A 24597-nucleotide genomic window follows, 5' to 3' on the forward strand; every position below is an offset into this window, starting at 1 on the left:
TATCTTTAAGAATTACAGAATGGTGTGGTGGGAATAAGGTTATAAACTAGTGACCAACACTTTGACAGAAAGCATCTTAAATGTCATTTCTCAAGGGTATTGTGAGTAATGTGCTGGGAGGCTTCTGATTAATGGACTGGAAACCATCTGAGGACAACCACCCTTGGCTTATTTATTTAAAAAAAAATAAAAAAAACAATTATGTTCCAACTCAAGAAAGTGATAAACAAGGCAGTATGCTGATATAAATATTTTATTTACTCACAGTATTATAAAATTCCACAAGAATGCACTAAATAATGTTTTACATGCACAAGTTTGAAATATACCAGACAAACCTCTTACTTTTCAATATGAAATCATTAATTTAAATAAAAATCAAGCATCTCATAGAGATGTAGCAAAAAACATCTAATTAATACAGCAGTATTAAAAATTAAAGGCCAAGTTTTGTAAAACAATAAATGATATGTGTAGGCCTATGCATTGTTTGGCAACTTAAAAAGCACAAATGTAAAGCCCAATTTGTTTATTTCTGTAAGTGCTTTGCAGGAAATTTAAATAATTATATTTTAAATGGAAAGAAGCAGCTTCTGAATTACAGCATTAATTAATATTTTATTTGTATTCAAATTAGTCCTTTTCATGCAAACACTGTTTACCGTTATGGTAAGTTTAAAACAGTGCAGACTTCGACAGCTTGCTAAAACGTTATGACTGTGTACAGTGTCGACCATTTGAGAGCACTCATTTAAATACTTAAATCCACCGTCAAAAAGATCCATTCAGGATTAACCAAGAGAAAATCTATTCCAATACATACTAATGTTCCACTACGGATGACTTTAACATTATATTAAACCAGACTTTACATTTTCAATAAAATATGTGTCAGGGTACTCTTCCAACAAAATCTAATGATTCTGTTAATATAGTTGTAGCGTGCATACACTGTCTATGTGTCGCATAGTACAGTACAGAGGTTATTCCAATCAACATTGTAATCGCTTTTACATTTATGACAACACTTGACCTTTAACAGAACATGGAACATATTTCCTCAGCTACAATAACAGAAAAACACTGTTTCAGTAACACATTTGTGGTAAAATAATTACTGAGAAATTATGAGGGGTGGAGCTCATGTTATGTCATGAGCTGGAGATAGTTCCATGTAACTTACAATATTTATTAAACAGTAACAATACAAGGGAAGAAATTCTAATTATTTCAAGAACAAAATATACAGGAAAGCAATACTAATAGACTGCAATATACTTTAGGAAACGATAGTGGTTTTGGACAGTATTTTTTAAGAAACATGATTTTATTTGGTCCAAAGAAATCCCCACAAAACCATGTAGAAATGAATCCTGCTGTAAACCTGCTGTAAATGGATTGAACTTTAGATCTCAAATAGCCTTCCTTTCTCCAGTAGCACTCGTATGATTTATGATCTTTACGTGAGGACCTTACGAGCTCAAAAACAGAAAGAACAAACAATCGTGAATCACTGGCAAACAAATACCTGCGAGAGGAATGCTGGCATCAATCAATCTGCTTTGTCTGAATTGTGACAGCAACAATAATAGGATGGCAAATCAATACCCCATTGAATACACTGCAGTAGAAACTAATCAAAGCAAACATTTAATGAAATCACTGATGGAGAAGATAGAGTAAATTTGTGGTTACTATTAAGGATGGGCACTGGCATCTGTCCTTTAGTGCAACCCAGTTGTGAAGCCAGGTATAACAGAAACACTGGGAACAAGATGCTAAATACAAATTGATACTTTACTGTTTTGCATGCTAGAAAAGATTTCCAAATGAACATGGGCCCAATCTGTGTCACCTGAATTATGGCAGACACAAACAAATCGCCTATTGAAAATATCAGATCAGACAAGCAAAATCAGGATGCACAAGCTTTACTTCAAGTAGCTATGGGGCTGAGAATTTACTCCGACAGATCCCATTACAGCTCACAGTACATTTATCATTCGGAAATAATGCCAGCCATTATTCTATTGGTCCTACAAGTCTGAAAACCTCTGGCATGTGATAATTTATTTAGATAGCTCGTAAATTATGCCACAGAACAGACCTTACATTTATTATGTCAGGACATACTCTGTATTGAGTATGGACTCCATGACATTCCAATTCATCACAGGCATTTTTTATAACATTTTTCTCTTTGTCATGCTAACGTAGCTTTCCTTTCAATTGAGTTGCCTTTTTGTTTTGGAATATGTATCGTGTTTTATTATACTCTGATTAACACCTGTGTGGCATTAATATGCATACCTTCTGACATGTTTCTATTCTGTGCTAGAACAGCTACTGTATTACCTTTGCTTTACTGGGCAACATAATTATGGGTGATTAATTCAGCAATCAAACTGTGAATGCACTTTGATATTTAGGTAACAGTGCAAAGAATACAACATAAAGAGTATCCAGTTTCAAAATTACAAAGTTGAAACTCTGAGTCAAAGTACTATTGTAGCTTCTGATTTATACAAGTTTTAAATTTGGCCTTCGCAGAACAAAAACATTTCTCACTCTCTGCAGTCAAGTATTCAGCCATGTTTGCTTTTGTGTGAAGTAAATGGTATGCAGCACTATGAAAGGAAAGAAGCACACTCCTGAATAATAATAATATCGACTGCTCAGTACTGTATCAATGATTGAACAAGAAATGTGGCAGAAGTGTGCAGGAAAAATAACCTTGGTTCGCCACTTGGGATGAGTTTTGTAGCTTTTTGCTGCACAATAAAAGAAAGCAAAAAAAAATACTCAATCAAAAATCCAGAAAAAAAGGTTTACGAAACTAAGAAGGCAGTAGAAAGGCATTAGCCACAGTTTGTCTACGGTACTTTTTTTCTAGTTTCACCTCAAACAATACATCTTTATATTCAAACCTCAGTAAAAAAAAACAAAAAAAAACACACACACACACACACATTCGCTAAATATAGAACATCGCTATTGACATCTCGTAGACTTTAATTTAATAGACCTGGGTTCCATCGAAAGAGTTTGCATGAAATAAAGTAACCGTGGCAACTAAAATACTAAATTCCTGAAATGATTATATGTTTAAATAACAGATAAATATGTAATACATATGGCAGCATCATTTGACTGTTGCATCATGTACTGTTTTATTTAAAAGAAAATAATTAAAATATATGTCTGTGCAACTCAGAATATTGTTAAATATCTGTATCTAAAAGGCAGCATACATTCCACTTAATTACTTAAATTGTTCCCATTGAAGTGAAGCCTGTACAGTATTCATTTTACATATGATTCAAAGGTAATACACACTATAAGCTAGTTGCACACTAAAGTTAAAATGTGTGTAATACTAATTTACAGCTTTAAGCCATTTAAAAAATATATAAATACAAATTCTGTTTTTTTTTTTTTTCCATATTACGTTTGTATTATATTGCTACTGTAAACCTTTCAATAGATGGTACACTGCCATATGTTTCTGCCTTGAATTCAGATATTTTTAAAATTCAATAAACTGTTGACAACATATTTGATCCTCTTAAGATTATAATTAATATAAAGCATTTTTTTTCTTTCTTTTTTTTAAAATAAATTGTCGATAATGAATGATCCATACTTAATGAATTTGTTAAACTACTTTGGTATGCAAATGAGATTAAGGCCATTATTCTTGTAGAGTTACCTAGACAACAAATGAGAGAACACAATGTTTACTGTATATTGATGAAGTAATGCATGATGCATTGACAGGAAACGAATGAATCAAATTGAGTATGCTGGTGAACCACAAGTAATCAGTTTGTATCATAAAGTTGATCTGACTATGAAAGAAAGTACCACTGCGATAAACATTGAAAGTGTGGAGACATTTGAAGCTGATGCACTGGAACCCCTGGCACCCATACCTGTAAAGAAAAAAAGCAACATGATAGTATAGGAGCCCTGTAACACTAAGTTTGCTGTTACTCTTTAATTACTATGTATGCTGTAAATCTGTAAATGTATGTTTGCAATATGTACTCAACAATCAATAGGCTGTAAACACGTAGTATTGTACATAACATACACTAAATAACTAGTTTATGTAGTACTTTGTGATTATCTATGATAAATAGAGAATCTAGGGCATGCCAATGTGTTACCTGAAAAACATACTACCTACGTAGCAGACATCTTGCATTGTTACAACACAACAGAATTCACTGTTATCCAAACAACAAGCTCAAGTCAGGATATGCTTTCAAAGGTCAAGAAAGATGAGCTTACAAACATCTAAAGAAATACGTATTCCTGCTGGCATTTCGCATAACGCAATGTTATTAGCAAGAGTTATGAGCAAAAAGCAAAGTGGTGACAGACCCACCAGTGTTTTACTTGTTCACTGACTAGTGTGTTTTATTTCTTTTTAAATAAGCCTAGGGTGATAAACCATGTAAAAAGACTTACTTAATGTCTGAATCCGTATCTGTCCACTGCTCACGCCATCACCACCATCACTTAATGTTTTAACCTCTATGATATAGTCATCACTTGAGGAAAGCTGCAGCTCCACTGCTGTTCTATTGGTTTTCACTGCAGTTACATCATTATTATGTCGGTATCGTCTGCATACAACCTGTGGCACAACAATAGGTTATTACTGATACATTCCCATACTGACCTTATTAGATAAAATAAAGAACTGGATTGCATTTTTACTGTCAATTTACCAATCAATTTTCTCAAAAGTGTCTTTACACCAGGTTTTCTGAAAAGAGAAAAACACTCATTGAAATGACAACACTTGAAATGAACAACCATTGAAATTATTTCAAGGGACTCTGGTTATCTGAGGTTGTTTATTTCTAGTTTTGTAACTTTAACCAGTGTTATTCTGTTTTTGGAAAACAATTGTGCAAACGACACTGAAGTAAAAGTAGTTTGGGTTGTGCAGATACACATAAATAAAATAACATTTACCACATGGCTAATAATTTAAAAATCTATTTAAAGTGACTTTGTACTATACCAATATGACATTTCAGTTGTTACATATCTTTTCAAAATGTGCTCTATAATGTAATAATGTGTCCTGTGCTTGAACTTATGTTTTACAATGTTAGGCTGCTTAAGGTCTATGTAATAAAGTCTTAAATAATCAGACTTCAATACTTTTTAAAACCATTATTGAAATAGATACCTGTTACTTACTTCATACCCTGTAACCTCAGATTCATTTTCCATTGCTATTACGTGATCCCAGTTTAAAATAAGTTTTGAGTTGATAAAGCTCCATTCAATATTCTCTGGGGGTTGACTTGGTGCTAAATAAAGAAAAAATATATATATATATATGTACATTAAAATAAACTGCATAGTTAAAGCTGGCAAACTCCCAGTATTCAGAATCAAATTATAGACATTATTCTGTACTACAGTTCCTACATACCATGCAACTCATATGAAAGAAACCTACCCTTACCGACAACAACAAAAACAATGTTTTATATGTTTTATGAAAACAAACAATAAAGCAAAAAATGCTGGAACAGGATTTGTCATTGAATAAAAGAACAAAACAAACCTACGTGGTTTTTTGGTTGTGGCATTGACAGAATCAGTAGAGGGACCTGTCCCAGCAGTATTAAATGCGCTGACTGCTATATAATACAAAGTGTTGCCTTTCAATCCAGTAATATTTAGTGACGTCTCATTTCCAGTTAATCTTATTGTGCCCGTTGCCTCAGGCTTTGTATCATCTTCCCAGTGTGAAACCTGTTTCATAAAACATAAACAACTGTTAAACCAAAGCTTGCCACAGTGTATATAACGGAATTTAACATGGATAGAAACACTGCAAGAATCCCACTGCATAGCAGTTTAATCCATTCCTGGTTTCATGATGAGATTAATGAGACACACCCGAGCTTTTTACCAGCACACTGGTAAATCAAGCCCATAGTAAATCTGGGAAACTGCTATACAACAGAAGTCTTATCTCCATCCCTGTTTAATATATTACAAATACAAAGTGTTATATTATACCTCATATCCAAGGACTCTTCCAGTCGTCTCCTTAGAGGATACAGGCTGCCAGGAAACTTCAATTTCCGAAGCTGAGACCCCTTTGGCAGAAATTCGGTCAGGTGCTTTGTTGGGTTCTAGACAAATAGGAAAGGTGTTGCAAAATAATTTATGGTGTCCTTTCATTCAACTTGGTACATGAAAAAAAAACAAATACACCTATACTTTATCTAGAGTATAATTAGCACTTAACAAGCAAAGATCTCCTATTTCTTATTAGGATGGTACAATGTAATATATATTTTTCCGTTTGAAAGCCGTAATTACTGTTACAAAGTTAGGGTTAGAGCTTTGAATATACCATTATTGTGAATCTGTGTAAAAAAGCAAGCGATTAATTTACCTTCTTCTGCAGAAAATACAGTTGTTATAGAACTGAAAGGCCCCTCTCCTTTATTATTAAAGGCCCCAACCTTAACTTCAAATGGAGAAAATGGTAAAATGGTGTCATTTCTGAAGATGTATGTTGAAACCCCCAATGCTGTTATAATCGCTCGTGTCCAAGTTGCTGTGCCAGTGGGTCGAAAAGCAACAATGTAACCAAAGCCTTCACCATTCTGCATTTCTTCTGGGATTGGCTATGAGCAAAACACAAAACTATAGTGATATTAAAACGAATACAAAACAAGACACAGCTTCACTTGTATTATATTTATTCATGTACAACTAACGTAATTCTTGGTGTGTATATATATATATATATATTAGCTCAAAAAGCTATATATATATATATATATATATATATATATATATATATATATATATATATATATATATATATATTAACGAATTGAATAATAAACACTTGGTGCATTATTTAGGTATTGTGATTAGCATAATAAAAATAGATTAATAAAGTAAATGTCACACCCACAAGACAATTCAGGATCTGTAGAATAATATGGAAAGTGATACTACTGTAGGAGCAGTAGGTAATTAGGGTAAAGAGCACGTACACAATAATTCACTGGTAAAAAGTAGGCAGCATTGCATTTGCTGCTGACTTTTCCCCCAGAAGAAGTTTCAAACATATATTAATGCAATTTAAAAGCACCGAGCGAAAAACGATAGACCACTTACCTCCCAGGTGATTACGAGTTCAGATTTTATGCCACCTCCACCACCTACTTCAGAAGGTGCTATGTCAGGAACTGCAAAAACAAAATAAAACACAGTACCAGTGATCAACATGCAATGCTAAAGATTCTGACTGACAAATCATAACATCTCGAATATCTAACCATGGATAGGTAGCTGATGCAATCCAGGTGGGGTATAGGTGGATCAAATCAACCCCTTTCACAAACAAAGCACTCTTCTTAAGTCTAATGGATCTAGAAAAACAGTTTGGATATATATGGTCAAATTCCACTCACCTGCTTCCTCTGTTCTGGTTTTGAGTGATGCCGCACTAGGTTCTCCAACTCCAACACTATTACTTGCAACCACACGGAATTCATACTCCACCCAGGGGTTTAAATCCACTATGGTGGCAGTTAATGTATTACCATCAATGACTTCGGGCACTAAAAGGAGAACATATTAAGAATGATTCGCACCTAACTGTGACCTTATCTTATTCAAATTGTTGTGTATAGTATGCAAAAAATAAATAAAAAAATATTTTAATATTGTTAAAGCAGCTTTGAGCAATTGATATGTTTCTGACAAAAAATAAACCAACAGGTTGGTTTTTACCTGTGTCAACTGCCAGCCAGCCTACTGTGTACGGTGTGCTTCCTTGAATGGAATACCCAGTGAGAGGGCTTGCATTATCACTGCCTGGTTTCCAGGATAGCTGAGCTGTGGTTTCTGTGATCTCATCCACTGTCACAGCCTCGGGTGGACCCGGGGGACCTAACTCAATCAGGACATTTACAAAGTTAGTTGCAGCATACAGGGGCACTGCACGGCTATTGAGATAAACTTGAATATATAAGATTGCATTCCTTCTCAAACTGTTGTGGTTCCTCTATTAAACACTAACACTAAGTTTGTGTTAGAAGAGATTATTAGCATTCATGATTTTTTAAGCAACTGTATAAATACATACTTAATTACATAAGTAAGCAATGTATACAAGGGAAGAAATGCTTTCCGTTGTATATCTGTATCAGTTTAAAAACACAAAACTGCACAGTTTGGGCTCAATTTACAACATTCAAAGTATGATTCACATTCAACCATCTGTTTTTAAGTGAGTTACTCTTGTAACTCTATGTATGCTTCTCCCTAGCTTCCTGACAACAACATCACACTCTTCTGTTATTCAACACCCAGGAAATTGTTTGTATATTTGGAGTACTTCATTATCCATCTGCTTCGTTGTCTTTGCTCCTAAGAGTTGCATGCGTTTAGCATGAATGAGGGAGTGGAATTCAATTGATCATCTTTATCATACACCAATTCAATGTACAATCTGGATTCCGATTTCTGCATCAATTCATTAAAATTGTCAATTATAATTCTCACACTGTAACGCAACATTTACTGCTTTATACACTGCGCTTTTAAATGACTTTGGAATGCATTAAGACAGTTTTACAAATACCCCATTTACACAAACAAGTTTGACTACAGTCAGCTGTAAAGATTTCAATTAGGGCTCCCAGTTACATTTGCCTAGACCCTTAGAACATTCTAGAATTATTATCTTCTGAATACTATTTCCTTTTTTTTCTTGAGGTGCCAGAATTCTACATCAAGTGCTGGGGAGGACCCTCCATCACAGTCACACTGAAGAACGCTGTTGAAGAACAGCACTGTACCTCCACGAGGATCAAGAATTACAAGTACTCGCAGTTGTATTTTTGATATGCTTATAAAAGTTCTTTCTTTTCTTTTACTTCAAGGCTTTGGCTGTCTGTTCTTTGGCAATCACCTCCAATCCAAGTCTATAACATTGTACATTCTAAGTATGTCTGTTAGTTCTAAGTGCATTTTCTTACCTTTTACAATTAAATCAGCTGCGGCTGACAAACTCTCTACATCTGTATTTACAATGCAGACATATTTCCCAGCGTGATTTAGCTGTATGTTTCTAATCATCAAATCCCCAGCTACAGTCTGAAAAAACACAATTACAAAATGTATATTGGTGCAATTTGATATAAAGGCAATACTATGAAAAAAGGAAACTGAACATTGCAGGTTATAACATCATTGAAAACAGAAAAGCCCAGATAATCTCCTTTGTACTCCCACAGAATGTAAATATACTTAATGAGAAAGCTTATAAGATATTCAGTGAGTGTAGAATATGTGCTATAATCTTCAGGGAGGAAAACATTAAACCTTTATCCTCAGATGCCTTATACGTTTGCTGTGCCATACCTCTTTAAAGCTCCTCATTAAGCAGTAAGTACAGTATCTTTAGGATACTTACCCCACCCACTTTTTCAAAATGGGTTCCATCTTTCTTGAAATCTATAAACTGCTCATTAAATGACCAAGTAAATGATACATCCAGTGCTGGATCACAGGAAATCTGACACGGCAAAACTACACTTTCTCCCACGATTATCTCCATGTTGGAAGGACCCTGAGTTATTCTTGTTGGATCTGTTAAAATAAATCATATTTTGTAAGATAGATACAGTACCTTATGGTATCACAAGAAAATACCATTTAAAGGTGTAGAAAATATTGAAGACTAATGGCACATGTTGTTGAAATGTACAGTAGCTACACCTCAGCTACACACTTATAACATGTGTCTTTTTACATAATATGTGGAATACAAATATAAAAGTAGAATAATTTCCTATGCATCACAGTGACCATTGGCATTGATTTTCCTTACAGCAATTTAACACACTCAACGTACAAAAAACAGAGTGCAAAATGTAATGCACACCACATAGTTATCAGAGCCAAAGTCCAGTTTAGTCCATTATATGGATCCCCAGAGAAGTTCTAGTTAATGACACTACATTGGAGTAAAAGGTTTTACAGCTGTGTGTACATTACCAAACAGTCAATAAGGGAAATAACAGAGGCTACTCATGGCGCACTGTACATATGTAAGCACAGAGCTAAACCTTGCCACATTCTATTTATTTATACAATTTATAAATACAATTTATCAGTGAAATGGCCACTTCATGTTCATGTTTATTACAAATTCTGTTTTTTAAATCATTAAATACTACTAAACAGAGCTTTTAGTATTGCTATCAGAATCATTGTAAAAGAAAGCACAACTGATAGTGTGTAAGTGGGTAGAATGATTCAATGGCTTGTCAATGATGAGGACAATGCAAGACCTGGATCAACAGACATTAATCACGGACAATACACTTGTGAGCAGCTTTAATCCTGAAGACTGATACACAATGATTGGTGACGATACAGGCAAGTCTTGGGGCATCATTGATGAGGGTAATCAAGCTGTACTGAGAGAATCCTGTGAAATGTGGTCAAAGATTTTGGATGCATTAGAATATAAAAGTTGGAGAAGAGATGGGACAAAAAGATACAGGTACTTTTATCCTCCTTCCAGATATATCCAGTGGAATACAGTGTATTTGGCCTGTTATATAGTAAACAACAAACTAGCCAGCACACTGTATCAAGATCTTTTTTTATGAATGCCCCAGTGATTCCTCATTTAGATAACTTTAAGACAATATGGCCAATCACAATAGTGTGCATTAGCAAGGCAGAGAAATAATACCTGTAACAAGCAGTGTTCCTGTGGTACTTGCTACTCCAAACTGGTTCCTTGCTACACAGGTGTAGCTTCCGCCATCTGACTTAGTAACATTTGCAATGGTAAGGGTGCCGTCCTCCAGAACAGTAATCCTAAACAAGACACAACAGGCTTTATACACTTAAAAAAGAATGGAAAAGGGTTAGGTGCTTTATTATTATTATTATTATTATTATTATTATTATTATTATTATTATTATTATTAGCATTTAAATATTTAACCACAAAGGGCACATTAATACAAATCAAAACCGTTCTTTAAAATTCAGTACCTCATAAATATAATACAATTTTGGCATTTCTCTTTTCCTTATATATATATATATATATATATATATATATATATATATATATATATATATATATATATATATATTAAAAGCATACACAATGCATCATGTTAACAGTAACAATGAACTCACCCAGCACATCATAAAACAATTGTCTGCGAATGAGCTCACACAAGTGTTACAGGTGAGACTAATATTTAAAAGACATTGTTGCTATGAATCACTTAAACTTTTAAAAAAGAAATGTCGATATTGTGATGAAAAACAGAAACAGGAAAAGAATATTAAAAGTAATCAAAACCTTGTTACATATTACATTGAAAAATCACAGAGTGATATCTGTCAAGTATGTTAGTCATTCACACGCAAAATATTTTCAAAGAAACAGCCTTTGTGTCAAATATAATGTACAATTCTTGCACCAAAAAAAAAACAACATAATTACAGTTATTCTGGTGCTGAAAGTACTGTACACCCTTTAAAATAAGAAGAAAAAGAAAACCACAATTTACTATTTACTATCTCATGCTTTTAGTTCCAAGCTGCTTTTCATTTTATTCCTTTTTTTGTGGTTGTGCTTAAAGCCGATTTGTGTGTTGAATTTAAACACCACGTTATTAAAGACTGCTGTACAGGCATGCTGCTCTGAGCCTGTATGCCATGCATAGCCCCTCAGACGTGACCTCAGAGGTCATATCTCCATGGTGACCTCACAATACACAGGATGAAAAGTTAATACAAACATCCATTGCGATTTCCTGAATTTATTGAAATCGTTTTTGAATTTATTGAAATCGTTTTTCATTTTATAGTTTTAGGTTTGAGGTGAATAAATGCTAGTAAATAGACAATGTTCGGTGTTGTGTAAGCATGTGATATACAGTACATGGGAGGGCACAAGTGGATAAATACACTTTTATTTTTGGAACAATATCAGCACTTCAGTAACATATACTGGTAACTTTATACAGATAGAAATCCATACTATATGGTCCGTGCTTTTTCTGAGACCTCAGTTTGTAGGCCTACAATATATGTTTGTTAGTGGCCAAATTCTTAGATCATTACAGTTGTGCTTACTAAAGACTGAAAAATGTGATTAGGAAAATGACATAAGGTATCCTAATGCCACAGCCAAGAGCAAGTCCCATGTCTCATATGCATGTTGAAACAATACAGACCACTGTGGCAAACCTTAGTAAAGAAAGAGTGTGATTCATATCTCCAGTATCACATTTTAAAGGTCTTCATATGAGGCAAGATACAAGTCAATGCAAATGCCCTCTTATGTCAATACACCACAATCTTGTGGTCAATAGTATCAAAGGCTGCTGAAATCAAGGGGGTATTTTCAGAGCCATAACCAAACCATCCGCTGGTAACCGTAAACATTGGTGTTCTTCATTGCTGATGAATGTCATGTGTCACATTGTACAGAATATCTAATGTTTTTAGATTTTCAATCTGTTTTATCACTGTGTATATTTCATATTTTAAAAAATAATTTCCAGTTGTCCTTTTTATTCATAGGTAAATTGTTTCACAATGCAAATTAACATGAGATAAGTCAACTTCAAGTCCCACTGAGTCTTATCAATATATTACATTATTTAAGTAGCATCTGTGTTTTGTTAAAACATAATTTCAAGTTGCCATGTTACGATAAAAAAGTTACTGGAGTACAGTTTTACATTTCAATGCATGTATTCATGTCAGTACATTGAAACCATATGTGCTAAAATGAAGCTATGTGAGAAAATAAATGCATTCAAGTTTAACTGTAAAAGCTCTTTTAAAACCTCAATATTATTCAAGACATTCAACATTAAGCCCTATATTTTATAATAAGTATATATGCTATAGTGCATAGCATAGCTTCACACTATCAGCTTACTCCAGGCACACATTTTATATCAAGCTTTGGGTCTCTACCAAAATCCACCAGACCTGACAGGAAAAGATAAGAAAAAATTGAACATGTAATGCTTCTGCTGTTTGTTAGGAAGCTTGTGTCGATCAACCTCCGGGTGATCTTTGAGAAGTAAAAACATGTTCTTAAAAGTCAGATGTGACCTGCTTTACCATTCTTTAAACAGTGTCATTAATCCCATTTGGAAAAGCATTGAAAACAATGTATTATCTAACATGATGTATATTAAATTATAAAGTTATAACAGAAACAGGCAAATGTATGTGACTTGTAATATACAACATGCCAAAAATGTGTTAATTGTCCAAGGCAAAATGTAAAGCTTCAGTGGAACATTTTTACATATTAGCTTCTGTGCACTTGAGTTTTTCAAAATTCAGACTTCAGAACTGTGTCAGTGTGAGCTACTGTAAACAGTTGCTATCCTCTTACAACTTGCAGCAGTACTAGGTTATTCAATACATCATCAAGCTCTGTAATTGGTTGGAAAGTAACACAAAATAATAAAGGCCAATGTTTTGTTATACCGTAATTCTTTGGTATATAATGTGCATCTGTTGTATAACATACACCACTAACAAAAGCTATGCATCACAACATACGCCATATGTAAAACACATAAATCCTCCCAATATCATGGGTACTGATAATATTGTATTTTAAAACATCTATAAAACCCCACATTTGGGAACCAATATACAGTATTATACTCCATGTGATTGATCACATTCTCTAAAATGTGTTAAATAATAAGAAATGAAAAATCCACATCCAGGTTCCAAAAAGCTCATGTTATTTCTAAGGTCATTTTTTTTTCTAAATCCATGCAGCTGTTTATTGTTCCCTGTGTAACAGTGACAGGGTCAAGTTTTCAATAAATTTAGGTACAAACAGAAAATGATTGATCATCAAAATGACAAATTACCTTTCATTTCTGTGCAGAATCTCGTTCCCTTTCTTCCACAAGCTAATTGCTCTGGGAGAAGCTTGGGGCTTACATTCTAAAATGACTTCACTGCCAGCACGAGCTTTAAGCAAGTTCTTCAGCGGGTTCTTAAAAAAATCAGGAGCTGCCGCTGAAATAAATCAGAAAAGTAATACATACAAATATAAAAAGATATGGCATTATCTTTGTTTTGATTAAATGTGCAGTGCTCATGCCTTTGAAAGTCTCGCTTGTTTACATTCCCCAAAAGGTAGTTTTGATGGCTGGCCAAATATTTTAACTTAATGTAAAACACGGAGCTACTGTGGTTTACAGTGAATGAAAACATATGATGGAGTATAACCAGAACCTGCACCAGGCATAGATCTGTACTAGCACAGCTAGAGCAGGTGGGCTTTCATACTTGCTATGTTGCAGTTGCTACTATGTTCCAAAATAACAGAAAGTGAGCGTGACCTGAAAGTTCAGCTTTACAAACTATATTGCTGGTTGTGCAGACACACTGTTTTCCTTTAAGAGAAATACTAACATTCTCTGTATAAAATAATGAATGACTGGGAACACACAGCATGTTCCTACCCCTGCAGCGATCGAACATTTTCCAAAAAACTTTAATTCAGCAGCACTTTGTCATTCCTGCCACCAGGTGGCAGAAGACAATTGAAAGATTTGTTGAAATAACAGAACGGGTCGTTGTGGCCTTCAGGTAAATGCTTTTGAAATGAAAAATCCTAAACATGGAGGCAGCTACAAACCTCAACAGGAAGTCAAGATTGTTTTTTTTTTTAACACAGACAAAGTTTCATTAAATGCTATTTATTTGCCGCTTCTGTCCAGGTCACGTCACAATAAGACATGTGTGTATAATAGGATAATATCTTTATTAATGGTGCCTTTGTTCCTAATGTAATTTTTAAAGACTCCCAACTAATAGAGGTACATATTCCCACTATATATTTGAAGTATAAAGGCACAAGTGAGGGTCCTGTAGGAGTTTATAGTTTCTCTAAGCCCACAAACACTGTATTGATTTATAATGTAGACTCTTTTTTATTGGTTAGGAATCCTTTATGAATTTCTTTCTTCTCTAGACAGCCTTATTATCTGACCTGACCTGATACTGGCTATCTTCAATCAATCCATACTTTCATACTAAAATTAAAAATATTAATGTTAAAGAGCAAGAAGCTACAAAGCTTAGTGGTTGTAACTAACAAAAATATTTCATAAATCCAGTTGTGCAGTCCCATTCACTATATTGCTTTTGAATGTGCAGCGGGCGTCATAGCAAACATGTCCTGCATATTTATTTTAAAACCTGCAATCCGGAAATTTCTGTTTGCAAACCATCTTTTCATGTGTTGTTGTACTTCCTTGGTCGCTTCACCTGGAGAGTGAAATGATCCCCACCCATTCAACACCTTCTTTCCTATTATTATCCAACCATCTGCTTCTCCTAATGACTGGTATGATTTGACTCAGAAGAGACATCTGTGGTAAAGCGACTTTGAAAGTGAAGCAGTAATAGACTTCCTGTCTATTAAGACATGGAAAATGAGAATTTTAGTGTAGTCCCAGACATTCTGCTTTAAATTAAAATGCAGGTTTGCTACAACATGTGTTTCTTTCCAAAATCTGGGACCTACAGTATGGAGCAAGCACAAGTGGAATTATTTGTCCAGAAGCTGTTCTTCAGTTGTAGTTGCCCACCATAGACATATGTAGCATAGGCTAGATCAGTCAAAAGTCTTTAAACAGGAACTACTTTAGATCAAGTTTGCTATTGTATTGCTGGCAATACACAGCTGTACACTACGTGGTGTTGCCACTTATTTATATAACGACAGTTTGGCTGATCTTGCCTATGTTATATATATTTCTATGTTTCCAAATGTATTGTATCATTGTAAAAAAAAAAACTGTCAATAAAACACAGCTAGAGTTTTGAAAGCATTATACAGAGCACAATTTAGAAATCCAGTCACACATACTCTTACCTAACACCCTTAGCTCAGCACCAGAATATATAACGCCGTGTTTGTTTTCAGCTACACACTGATACATTCCAGAATCTGACAGATTTAGAGCAGCGATTGAAAGAACTCCATTTTCTATTCGTATCCTGTCCTGTTAAACAAACAATCAAATAAAATACAAAAATAAACATAATCACATATTATTCATATGCATTATTCACTCTCTCTAGTGTGTAATCACATGCAGTTGGGCATGTAAACTTCTCAAATGTGCTTTTTCAATAAATAACCACATTCCAGGTATACGTTTACAACTGGTACAAGTTACTTTGGTACACTGGAACTGTAACCATATGTATGTTTACCTCTAACACAAGAGCCTCTCCATTCTTCAGCCAACTGTAAGAAGGTTTGGGTTTTGCACTAGCTTTGCATTCCCACACAATACTGTCTTCTATGGCCATAGCTGCATCTTTAGGTGTTTGTATCCACTGAGGTTTTGCTAAAATCAAATAAATTAATGAATTGTTAATAATAATAATAATAATAATAATAATAATAATAATAATAATAATAATAATAATAAAGATTTTCAAGAACTCATCAATCATCAACAGTACAGATGTAGTAATCAGGTACTAAATAATACAAAAGCAGTAAAGTACATACTATGAAATGAGAGACGCCCTCTCGCCATGTTTTTGCCCCTTGAGTTTTCAGCAATACATTCATATGCCCCTGCATCTTCTTGCTGAAAATTTGGAATCTCAAGAACTGCATTGGACTTCTTGATTTTTACTTTGCTGGGAAAAGGAAGGCCATTTGTTCTCTGCCAACTAATCACAGGTACAGGGCTACAGTAAATGAAAAAAAAGTGGGATAAAAAGATTGACTTAACAAATGTGGGGAGCATTGGATTGATTAAGTGGATTACTTGTAGTTTAATGGTTGACATTTTCTGTTGATTTTATTAAAGTGGAGTTTAGGATGAATTAGAAACCATAAGCCCTTAATCCATAAGCACTTCTCTTATTTAAATTTTCAAGTGAAAACAATCAATTTAAATGAAATACTATTTGATATTCATGAGCTAAAGTTCCATGAATCAGGCACATGAATATATTATCTAATCTTGCGGATCAACTTTTGGGAAGCCATTCTGCACACTAGGTCCAGATAATGTCATTCTATGCTGACTCCCTAATGCTCACTTCTGGACCCCAGCCTTAATGCACATACAATTTGTTTGAATAAATTGTGGGATGCAATCTTGAGTTGAATGGAAATCTCCACCTAATAAATAAACATTGAAAACCACATAGTTTGGAGCTGAAATTATAATTCCTGTTTATTTTAGGAAGGTTACATGGCTCATTATTATCCAGATACATCCAGTGGCTGTAGTATGCAAAAAAAAAATGAAATCAACTGGTGTAACTGGTGGTACAGTTACAAGCATCAAGCATCAGCATTCTCTTATTTTACTGTATCTTGACACGTTGATACAACTAGTGTAATTGAATAATGTGTGTGTTATTTTTCTGGAAAAGTACAGTATAGTAATTTCAACATACTTTCCCAAGGCAAAGCACTCTAGTTTAACAACAGATCCTTTAGCTGCAGGAACTATGTCCGGAAAATGAACTTCTACTTTTGGTTCATATTCACCCATCACCCCTGAAACAGAGAGACAATAAGTAAATAGCTTTTTGTACCTACATTTAGAGGGTCAACTGAAAGTGCATTGTTAAATTGCAAGTTAATATGTTAGATTGACATCGGAGGCTTTCATATCTACAAATCCTTTATTTTATGCAGTGTATTTTGTAATAGCACACACACACATACTGTACTTTGTACTATAACATATATGGGCAGCATTTAACCACAATCAATTTTTTTTTTTTAAACAAATCATTAAAAAAAAGGATAATATGGACCCAACACTTTATTTCTCTGGATTATGTAATATGAAAGAAAAGTTTACCATCATTTCGAAGGACTAGAGGGGAAGGTGAACTCAGAACTTTGTCTTTCGTTACACTATTGATCACCACACAGGTGTAGTTGCCCACGTCTGATGGCTTGACTTTCGCAATATACAGATTCCCCGTCTCTTGAGATACAAATCGACGACTGTCCTGCTGTATAAAGTATGGATACTCATTGAAGACCCAGGCGTAAGTAAGATCTAGGAAAATAATTTAGCATGTTAGTACTACAGTAGTTCACTTTATATCATATTTCAGACCTCATAATATAAGTGAAAACATATTTTATATATAATTGTACTAAGATCTTTTATTTAAGGACACACTTGTAATTCATGTCATTATTTTTGTTTTACTTTATAGTTTTTCCTTTGGGAACTTTTGGGCTGGCTTTTCCTAATTTAGCTTTGTTGAAAACATCTGTTCATTTGATTAAAATAAAATAATGTGATACAGGTTTAATTACAGTTTAAGTGTGACAACCACATCATTTTTTCAACCTTACTTAAATTAGTAAGTCATGCTTTATCATTACAAACATGTATTTCTATTCAACACACATGTAGTGTAACTTGTTTGACCTATTCTTGTCTTGTAAATGTGTCCCCAAAGCAGATCTAAATCATAAGGGCTATTTTTGATTACAGATTTAAGATTTAAGACCTGTATCCAGGTCACCACACATAGCCTATGTTTCTGAGGGTAGAATCATTTCCTCATCTGTCATCTCTTTTCTTTAAAAAGTGACTCCACACAGTTAGCTCTGGGGTGAATCACATCCTACACATGAGAAATACCTTCATGAGTTTACAAGAGGTAATGCTCTCCAAAAAAAAAACTAACACGGATGCGAATGTCTCGTGGTTATACTGTACAGTGTATCTAGCCACAGATTTAGGTTGAAAGTAAGATCCCAGGGTATAGGGAATTTCCACTTGGCTTAGAAAAAAAAAATGGCATAGCTTGTTTGCTGTAAGAAAATCACAGAAAATCAACTTGCCTCATAACACACGTATATATGTCAGTACTATTTTTATTTGTAACAGTATTATGCAATGCAGTACATCATCGGTTTGCTTGTGATTCATTCCTCCAAACACTTACACATCTGTGCACTTACATACACAGAGAATAATTTAATAAGGCTGGAACACCTGCCTTACACAACCAAGAAAAGCGTCATTATTTGTTGGCTGCTTCTGACAATGCCATGGGAATGACAATGCAGGTGTAGAACTAGGTGATGAAACAGTAAACTGTTTTGAAACCATTACTGAATGATACAGAATCTGAATTATAGAAGATATCTAAAGAAGACATCTAAAACATTTGACATGTGCTAAAATTAAGATAAACTTTAATCAATGAGTTAATAATTATTGAATCCAATTTCTCACTCTTTTGTTTTCGACCGCAATCTTTCTGCCTTCACCAAGAATGCATACACTGTATTGGTTCAGATCCTTTCTTAGTTCTGCCAGCCTAAGGGCCTCACAGATAAATACAAGCCATGTGTGCAAAAATACCTTGCTGCTACTATAGATCCAGTAATTGGCATTTCAACATTCACATTCCTAACCAGGCCACTATATATGCCCGTAAGGGATGAACTTCCAAATTCCCAGCTTTCCACAAGCATTTGTGCTACATATTCATTTAAGTAAATTTAATGCAAGACGAATACATTTGGCCACAATAAATCATCCCTTTTGTTGACCAGCGTGGTTTTCTCATTACGTTATTGCTGAGAGGGTCGGTGTGGGCTGTGCACAACAAGACTACCACCTTTTTCACTGTTAGGACTTGTGTCTTTTCCTCCATAGAAATAATCCTGTTTATTCCATCTTAATCCCTTTAATATTTTTCTGGAGCTGCATATTGAACTACGGGAGCCCCTTTATTTGCTCCCACTCTGGTCTACACGATAAACAAGGACAGAGCTGTTGGGTATGTGAAGATTTGCTAATCTCACACCTAAGTATCTTTCATCCACATTTATGATCATTTAGATTCACGCCTCGATTTCTTCCTTCCAGGCATCCCTTTAGGAAGCCTTTCCTGAGTTCATTTGAGGCTGCCTCCAGCACATTCAGTCCTGCAAAAATCTAAAATGTATGTACACTGGCTGTCAGTCAGTCTTATCCCCAAATACAAAATGCTGACCAAGCAGCCAGACCAGAGAAAAAAATATTCATACACTAATCATTCTGACCAAGTAGGTTTTATACTGATTTATAAAACCTAGTGACATAATATTATTCGGGTATAAAAATCCATGACCCGACTGCTATTATTTACAAGAAAGGATTTATTTAAAAAAAATTCTGAGATTGTGGGATTCTGGTTTGAAATCACGTATCTGCTCACACACAATATTTAGGATTTGAAGAAAAAGGTTGTGCATTATTCATTTATATTCTCAGCTGTGCTTAAGAACCACACAGAGACAGCTATGAGACAATCGGAAGCAGAAAGGTCAGTTGCCCAGTGGACAAGGGGAGGACTACTAACATAATACCACCAGCCTGAACCCTGGGCTATTTCTTTTAGCCTGCCACAGCACGTAACTAACAGGTTTCTTTAAAACCAGACCAAAGGCTGCTTTTAACTACCACCCCTGCAACATTCCTATTTTTCTAATGCCTTAGTGATGCTTACAATACACTGAATCGAGAGGGCATGCTTTCTTGTTACAGCACACATACTCTGTGCCCCAATTTAGCAGGTGCAATACAGTACAGAGTGGAACTAAGTAACATATCTGTGTGTAACATACGTGGAGGTCTGGAGCTCTGCCTGCAACAGTGGTTATTACTGTTTGTTTTGCACCTTGTAAATGTGTATTGACGTCGTTGGAAGCCATCTCCCAGGTTGCTGCTTGCTGAAGGCATGGCAGGCCCCTTCAAATAACTTGTGAAACATCTTCTTCAAATCCAGTGGAATCACTATTATGACAACCAAAGAAACTGAACAAAGGCCCCACGAGTGTGAGATCAACTAAAATCTGCTGGGTTTAGCCTAAATATTAAGTACTAGTATCAATTTATTATTTCACAGAACATAATATTCAGGTCAGCCTATAAAACATAATGAACAAGAAACCCTGGATGATATACAAGAAGCAGACAGTAATCCAAGCTCAGGGGCTGAGGAAGGACTGCAATAACTTGATATTGTCCTGGAGAAGTGCTCCATACAAATACTAAAAACAACTTTTCAGTTATTTCTTTCCTCCGAATGCAATAGTGTGTCTCTTTTAGCAGACTCTTGGGAAAGTAACAGAACAAAAAGAAGGTACAATAACACACTCTAGGGACAATTCAAGTCTATAATGGTAAACCAGACTGCAGAAGTACACATTTATCAGAGCCTTGCATTACCTAACATACCCCAAGTGTAAACAGAAAGAATCATCTAATGAATCAGAGGACATGTACTGGCAGAATAACTAAAGAAACAGCAGCTGAAGTTAAGCTAATCATGGGACTTGGGACTGTGACATGATTAAGACATACTCAGTCTAAATGCATTAATAAAAGGCATTCTTTAAGCTGGAACCAAAATGTAATTTCCTCACAATGAGAACTGTAAATAAATATTCTGTATATCAAAGTGTCTTATCAACTGACATCTGGCGTCACAGACAATAACATCAATCAAATTAAGAGTCATTACTTAATAAGAAGGTGTTTTTCCTGACCTCCTAATCAAGAGTCGTTAAATATGTTAAATGTTACAAAAAAAAAAATCCAACATCCAACACTGCACATAAATCAGGCACTGAAAACATAAATGCAACAAATGCTGTGCATCCTTCATACCTTCAAACGAATAGTTAAAGAAGGGTCTTACCACCAGAATGAGGGGGTGGTCCACACAGAAGCACAACTCCTTGTCCCTCTCGAACTGACACTGCACTTCTTGTTTGGGTTTTGAAGTTTTCAAGGTCTGAATAAACAAGAAATAAACATGTTATAGCACTGGAATTCCTGCACAAAGAATTGCAAAAGAACAGAAGCCTTCAACAAGGAAGTTCTAAATGTCTTGTGAGTGTTCAGTGATCCAATATATTTGGGGTGTGGATAGCTAACATTTCCACCTTAAAAATATTGTGTGTCAAAGGCCCGTATTAAACCAAGCTGACACTGAATTGCTCATGCATGTGCTTGTAAGCTCAAAGATAATGCCACTGAAATGCTTTGTTTGTAAACCTTTCTGTGCCTTCTTTGAACATTATTATCTATGGTGAATTATTATCTATAATTGAATTGTAACTTACTAGGCCTTGGGGCCTTTTACATGGCCCTGGTGCATTAGCTGAATGGCTTATTCCCTATGTCCCTGCTCGCACTTAGATTGTTGGAAGTTGAACTTTTGGCTTGGCTCAGAGCTCTTAGCTGTTAAGCTCTTCAGTTTGTAATAGTAATTCAGAATTACTGTTTTTAAATCTTGGCTCATTTCTTTGATTTGTTCTTTGCCAATTAGTCCTACTCCCTATAGTAACCATTGGTAGCCTTATTAATTGCTTGAATTTAATGTGCTGTATAAAAAATAAATTGTATAGTTTTTGTACTATTATAGTTTTTAAATATTTAGTGACATTTACTTTAAAATAATGATAGCAAATTCATATGAATTCCAATGGATAAGCGGTTACTCCCATGGTGTTTCTCTTGAATTCATTATTATTCTGTGGCCATTTTTTTTACAGTTATCTTCAGATCTAGAATAATAACAATAAAGTAATTGTTACTCCTATGACCTTTTATTGGAATTCACAAAGAATGTGCTTCAATTATCTTTCTACAGAATATTCACTAGACAGGAACAATGTCTGTGTGGGAATAGATTGGTTTGTGTACTGGAGCGTCTGGCTCGCTGAGAACCGACCTCAAGGAGGTAAGGCTGGTTCTACCAAGCCTTCCAGGCTGGGAAGTGAGCTTCGCTTGCCCTCAGAGGGAGAGAAGGGCTTGAACTACAGTAGGGTTTAAATAGCAAGCTGATTGCTCCTGTATCCTGAACCACCCCCATGGTTACAATATAAATCAGGTCAGCCCACAAAGCATTAACAAAATGCCACAGAGTTAAGAACAATAAGCCTCAGATGAAACTGTCTAAGAGAAGCAGTCCGAACTGTCCATCCAACTAGCAAATGCTTAGAAAACAGGTGTTTAAAGTTTTGCATTATATAACAGGCTAAAAAGTGAATAATATTAACCCAAATACCAGTATAGTATAACTGCTGTCATGCTTTGATATCTGCACACAGCACTCATCTAAAGCTGAAGAGGAAATGATTAAGCTACCTTTTTGTTAGTTGTTGCCTTCTTGATTTTGACAACATGACTCAGCCTTCAGCTGAGTAAACCCTTATCCCCCAACAGAGGGAAAAACACCTCCTCGGCAATGACTCAATGTCAAGAGCACATATTTAGTGCATAATGAAAACGAGATATGTTTCATTTTTTAAAAACAAGATTAATACTGGCAGATTAATGGCAAGCGGTAGAAGATTAATAAATGAGACTACTATGATTTTAGTCAAATTCCATGCAGTGCAGACATTCAGAATTCAAAAGAGGTGAATGATAAGTTCCCTTTCAATTCGAAGACGACCACCAACAACATTATGTATGGGATATGCCTGCCTATTGGTAGGTATTTTCTGAGCTCTCTATACCAGAGCTGCCGGTAGGCCCCTTCCTGGGATGATGCCCTCCGTCCCGCCTACCGAGGGATTAAAACCGCCATTCCACAGAAGCCATTTCTCTTTTTGCCTCTCAAGATGATAAGGTAAGACCCTTTGTGTTGGTATCTGAGCATTTCTGGAAAAAAGAGCTTGAGTCTACTGCAGTTCCCTTGCCTTTCAGGCTGAAAGCTGGCTTGCCGCTTTCACGGAATCAGTGACTCCTGATCCAGCCTTTTTTCTCTTTATCTTTCCTCAGCAGGCTGCAACGCGAGCGTGTGCAGTGCACACACCGTACTCCCACTTGCCTGTGTTGTGCTACAGACATAGACTGTGCCAGCTGCCTCGGCCCGCCCACCTCGGTGCGTTGGGCCTTCAAAAAAAAAAAAGAAAAAAAAACATCGAACAACAATAATAGTGTGTTCCCACTATTATTGTTTATTGTACTCCGTCCACAGATTTGCCCGGCCTGTGTGTCCCCTGGTATATGCTACGCATTAACCAGGTGTGTGACTACACGTGGTTAGGGTAGGCACTGCTGCTTCAGCTGCCCCCCGGTGCTTCAGTACCTCGGTGCACGCTCAGCCTGTGGTACTTCGGTGCCTCGGTGTGCGTGTTGCCCGGTGCACATTACTATATTATAATGCTACATAACAATGTATATATTTTGAAATGTTGAGGAGGCACTGCCTCCCTTGCCTCCTCTAAGGAGCCTCCACTGAAGTCAATAGTAGGATATAGTTTATTTTTTTCTGATACAGTATCTCTCTGTGTTATATCACTGGCTTATAATTAGATTCTAGGACTTTCTCCTAATTTATAATTTTATTCAATGTCTATATTTAACCTGTAAGAGCATGTTACACCTGTCAAACATAATACGTTGAGGTCTTATTAATATTTATGAGACTGTGGAATGTTTTAAAATCAAATTGAAAAGGTACCAGTAACTTAAATAGGATTATTAATGATCACCA

The 24597-nt window shown here is 35.3% G+C and overlaps 1 protein-coding gene across 2 annotated transcripts in view; it reads right to left on the minus strand.

Annotated features, from left to right (window-relative positions):
- Positions 1-237: 237 nt before the first annotated feature.
- Positions 238-24597, minus strand: part of LOC117411843 (contactin-3-like) — a 49688-nt gene continuing 25328 nt past the window's right edge. The window contains exons 5-23 of one of the 2 annotated variants that reach the window (XM_058988666.1): positions 21787-21882; positions 17931-18134; positions 17518-17620; positions 16613-16797; positions 16309-16445; positions 15965-16094; positions 13947-14097; positions 10766-10893; positions 9476-9651; positions 9039-9156; positions 7789-7947; positions 7467-7616; positions 7171-7241; positions 6434-6668; positions 6052-6167; positions 5595-5781; positions 5218-5330; positions 4474-4642; positions 238-3932 (exon numbers count right to left, since the gene is read on the minus strand). In XM_058988666.1, coding sequence (XP_058844649.1) covers positions 3832-3932; positions 4474-4642; positions 5218-5330; positions 5595-5781; positions 6052-6167; positions 6434-6668; positions 7171-7241; positions 7467-7616; positions 7789-7947; positions 9039-9156; positions 9476-9651; positions 10766-10893; positions 13947-14097; positions 15965-16094; positions 16309-16445; positions 16613-16797; positions 17518-17620; positions 17931-18134; positions 21787-21882 — 2729 coding nt within the window. In that variant the 3' untranslated portion in view covers positions 238-3831. Of the gene's footprint in view, positions 3933-4473; positions 4643-5206; positions 5331-5594; positions 5782-6051; positions 6168-6433; positions 6669-7170; positions 7242-7466; positions 7617-7788; positions 7948-9038; positions 9157-9475; positions 9652-10765; positions 10894-13946; positions 14098-15964; positions 16095-16308; positions 16446-16612; positions 16798-17517; positions 17621-17930; positions 18135-21786; positions 21883-24597 lie in introns of those variants that run through there. The other variant, XM_058988667.1, reaches the window with a different exon arrangement.

The sequence above is a fragment of the Acipenser ruthenus genome, chromosome 16 (assembly GCF_902713425.1).
Source record: "Acipenser ruthenus chromosome 16, fAciRut3.2 maternal haplotype, whole genome shotgun sequence".
NCBI classification, from domain to species: domain Eukaryota; kingdom Metazoa; phylum Chordata; class Actinopteri; order Acipenseriformes; family Acipenseridae; genus Acipenser; species Acipenser ruthenus.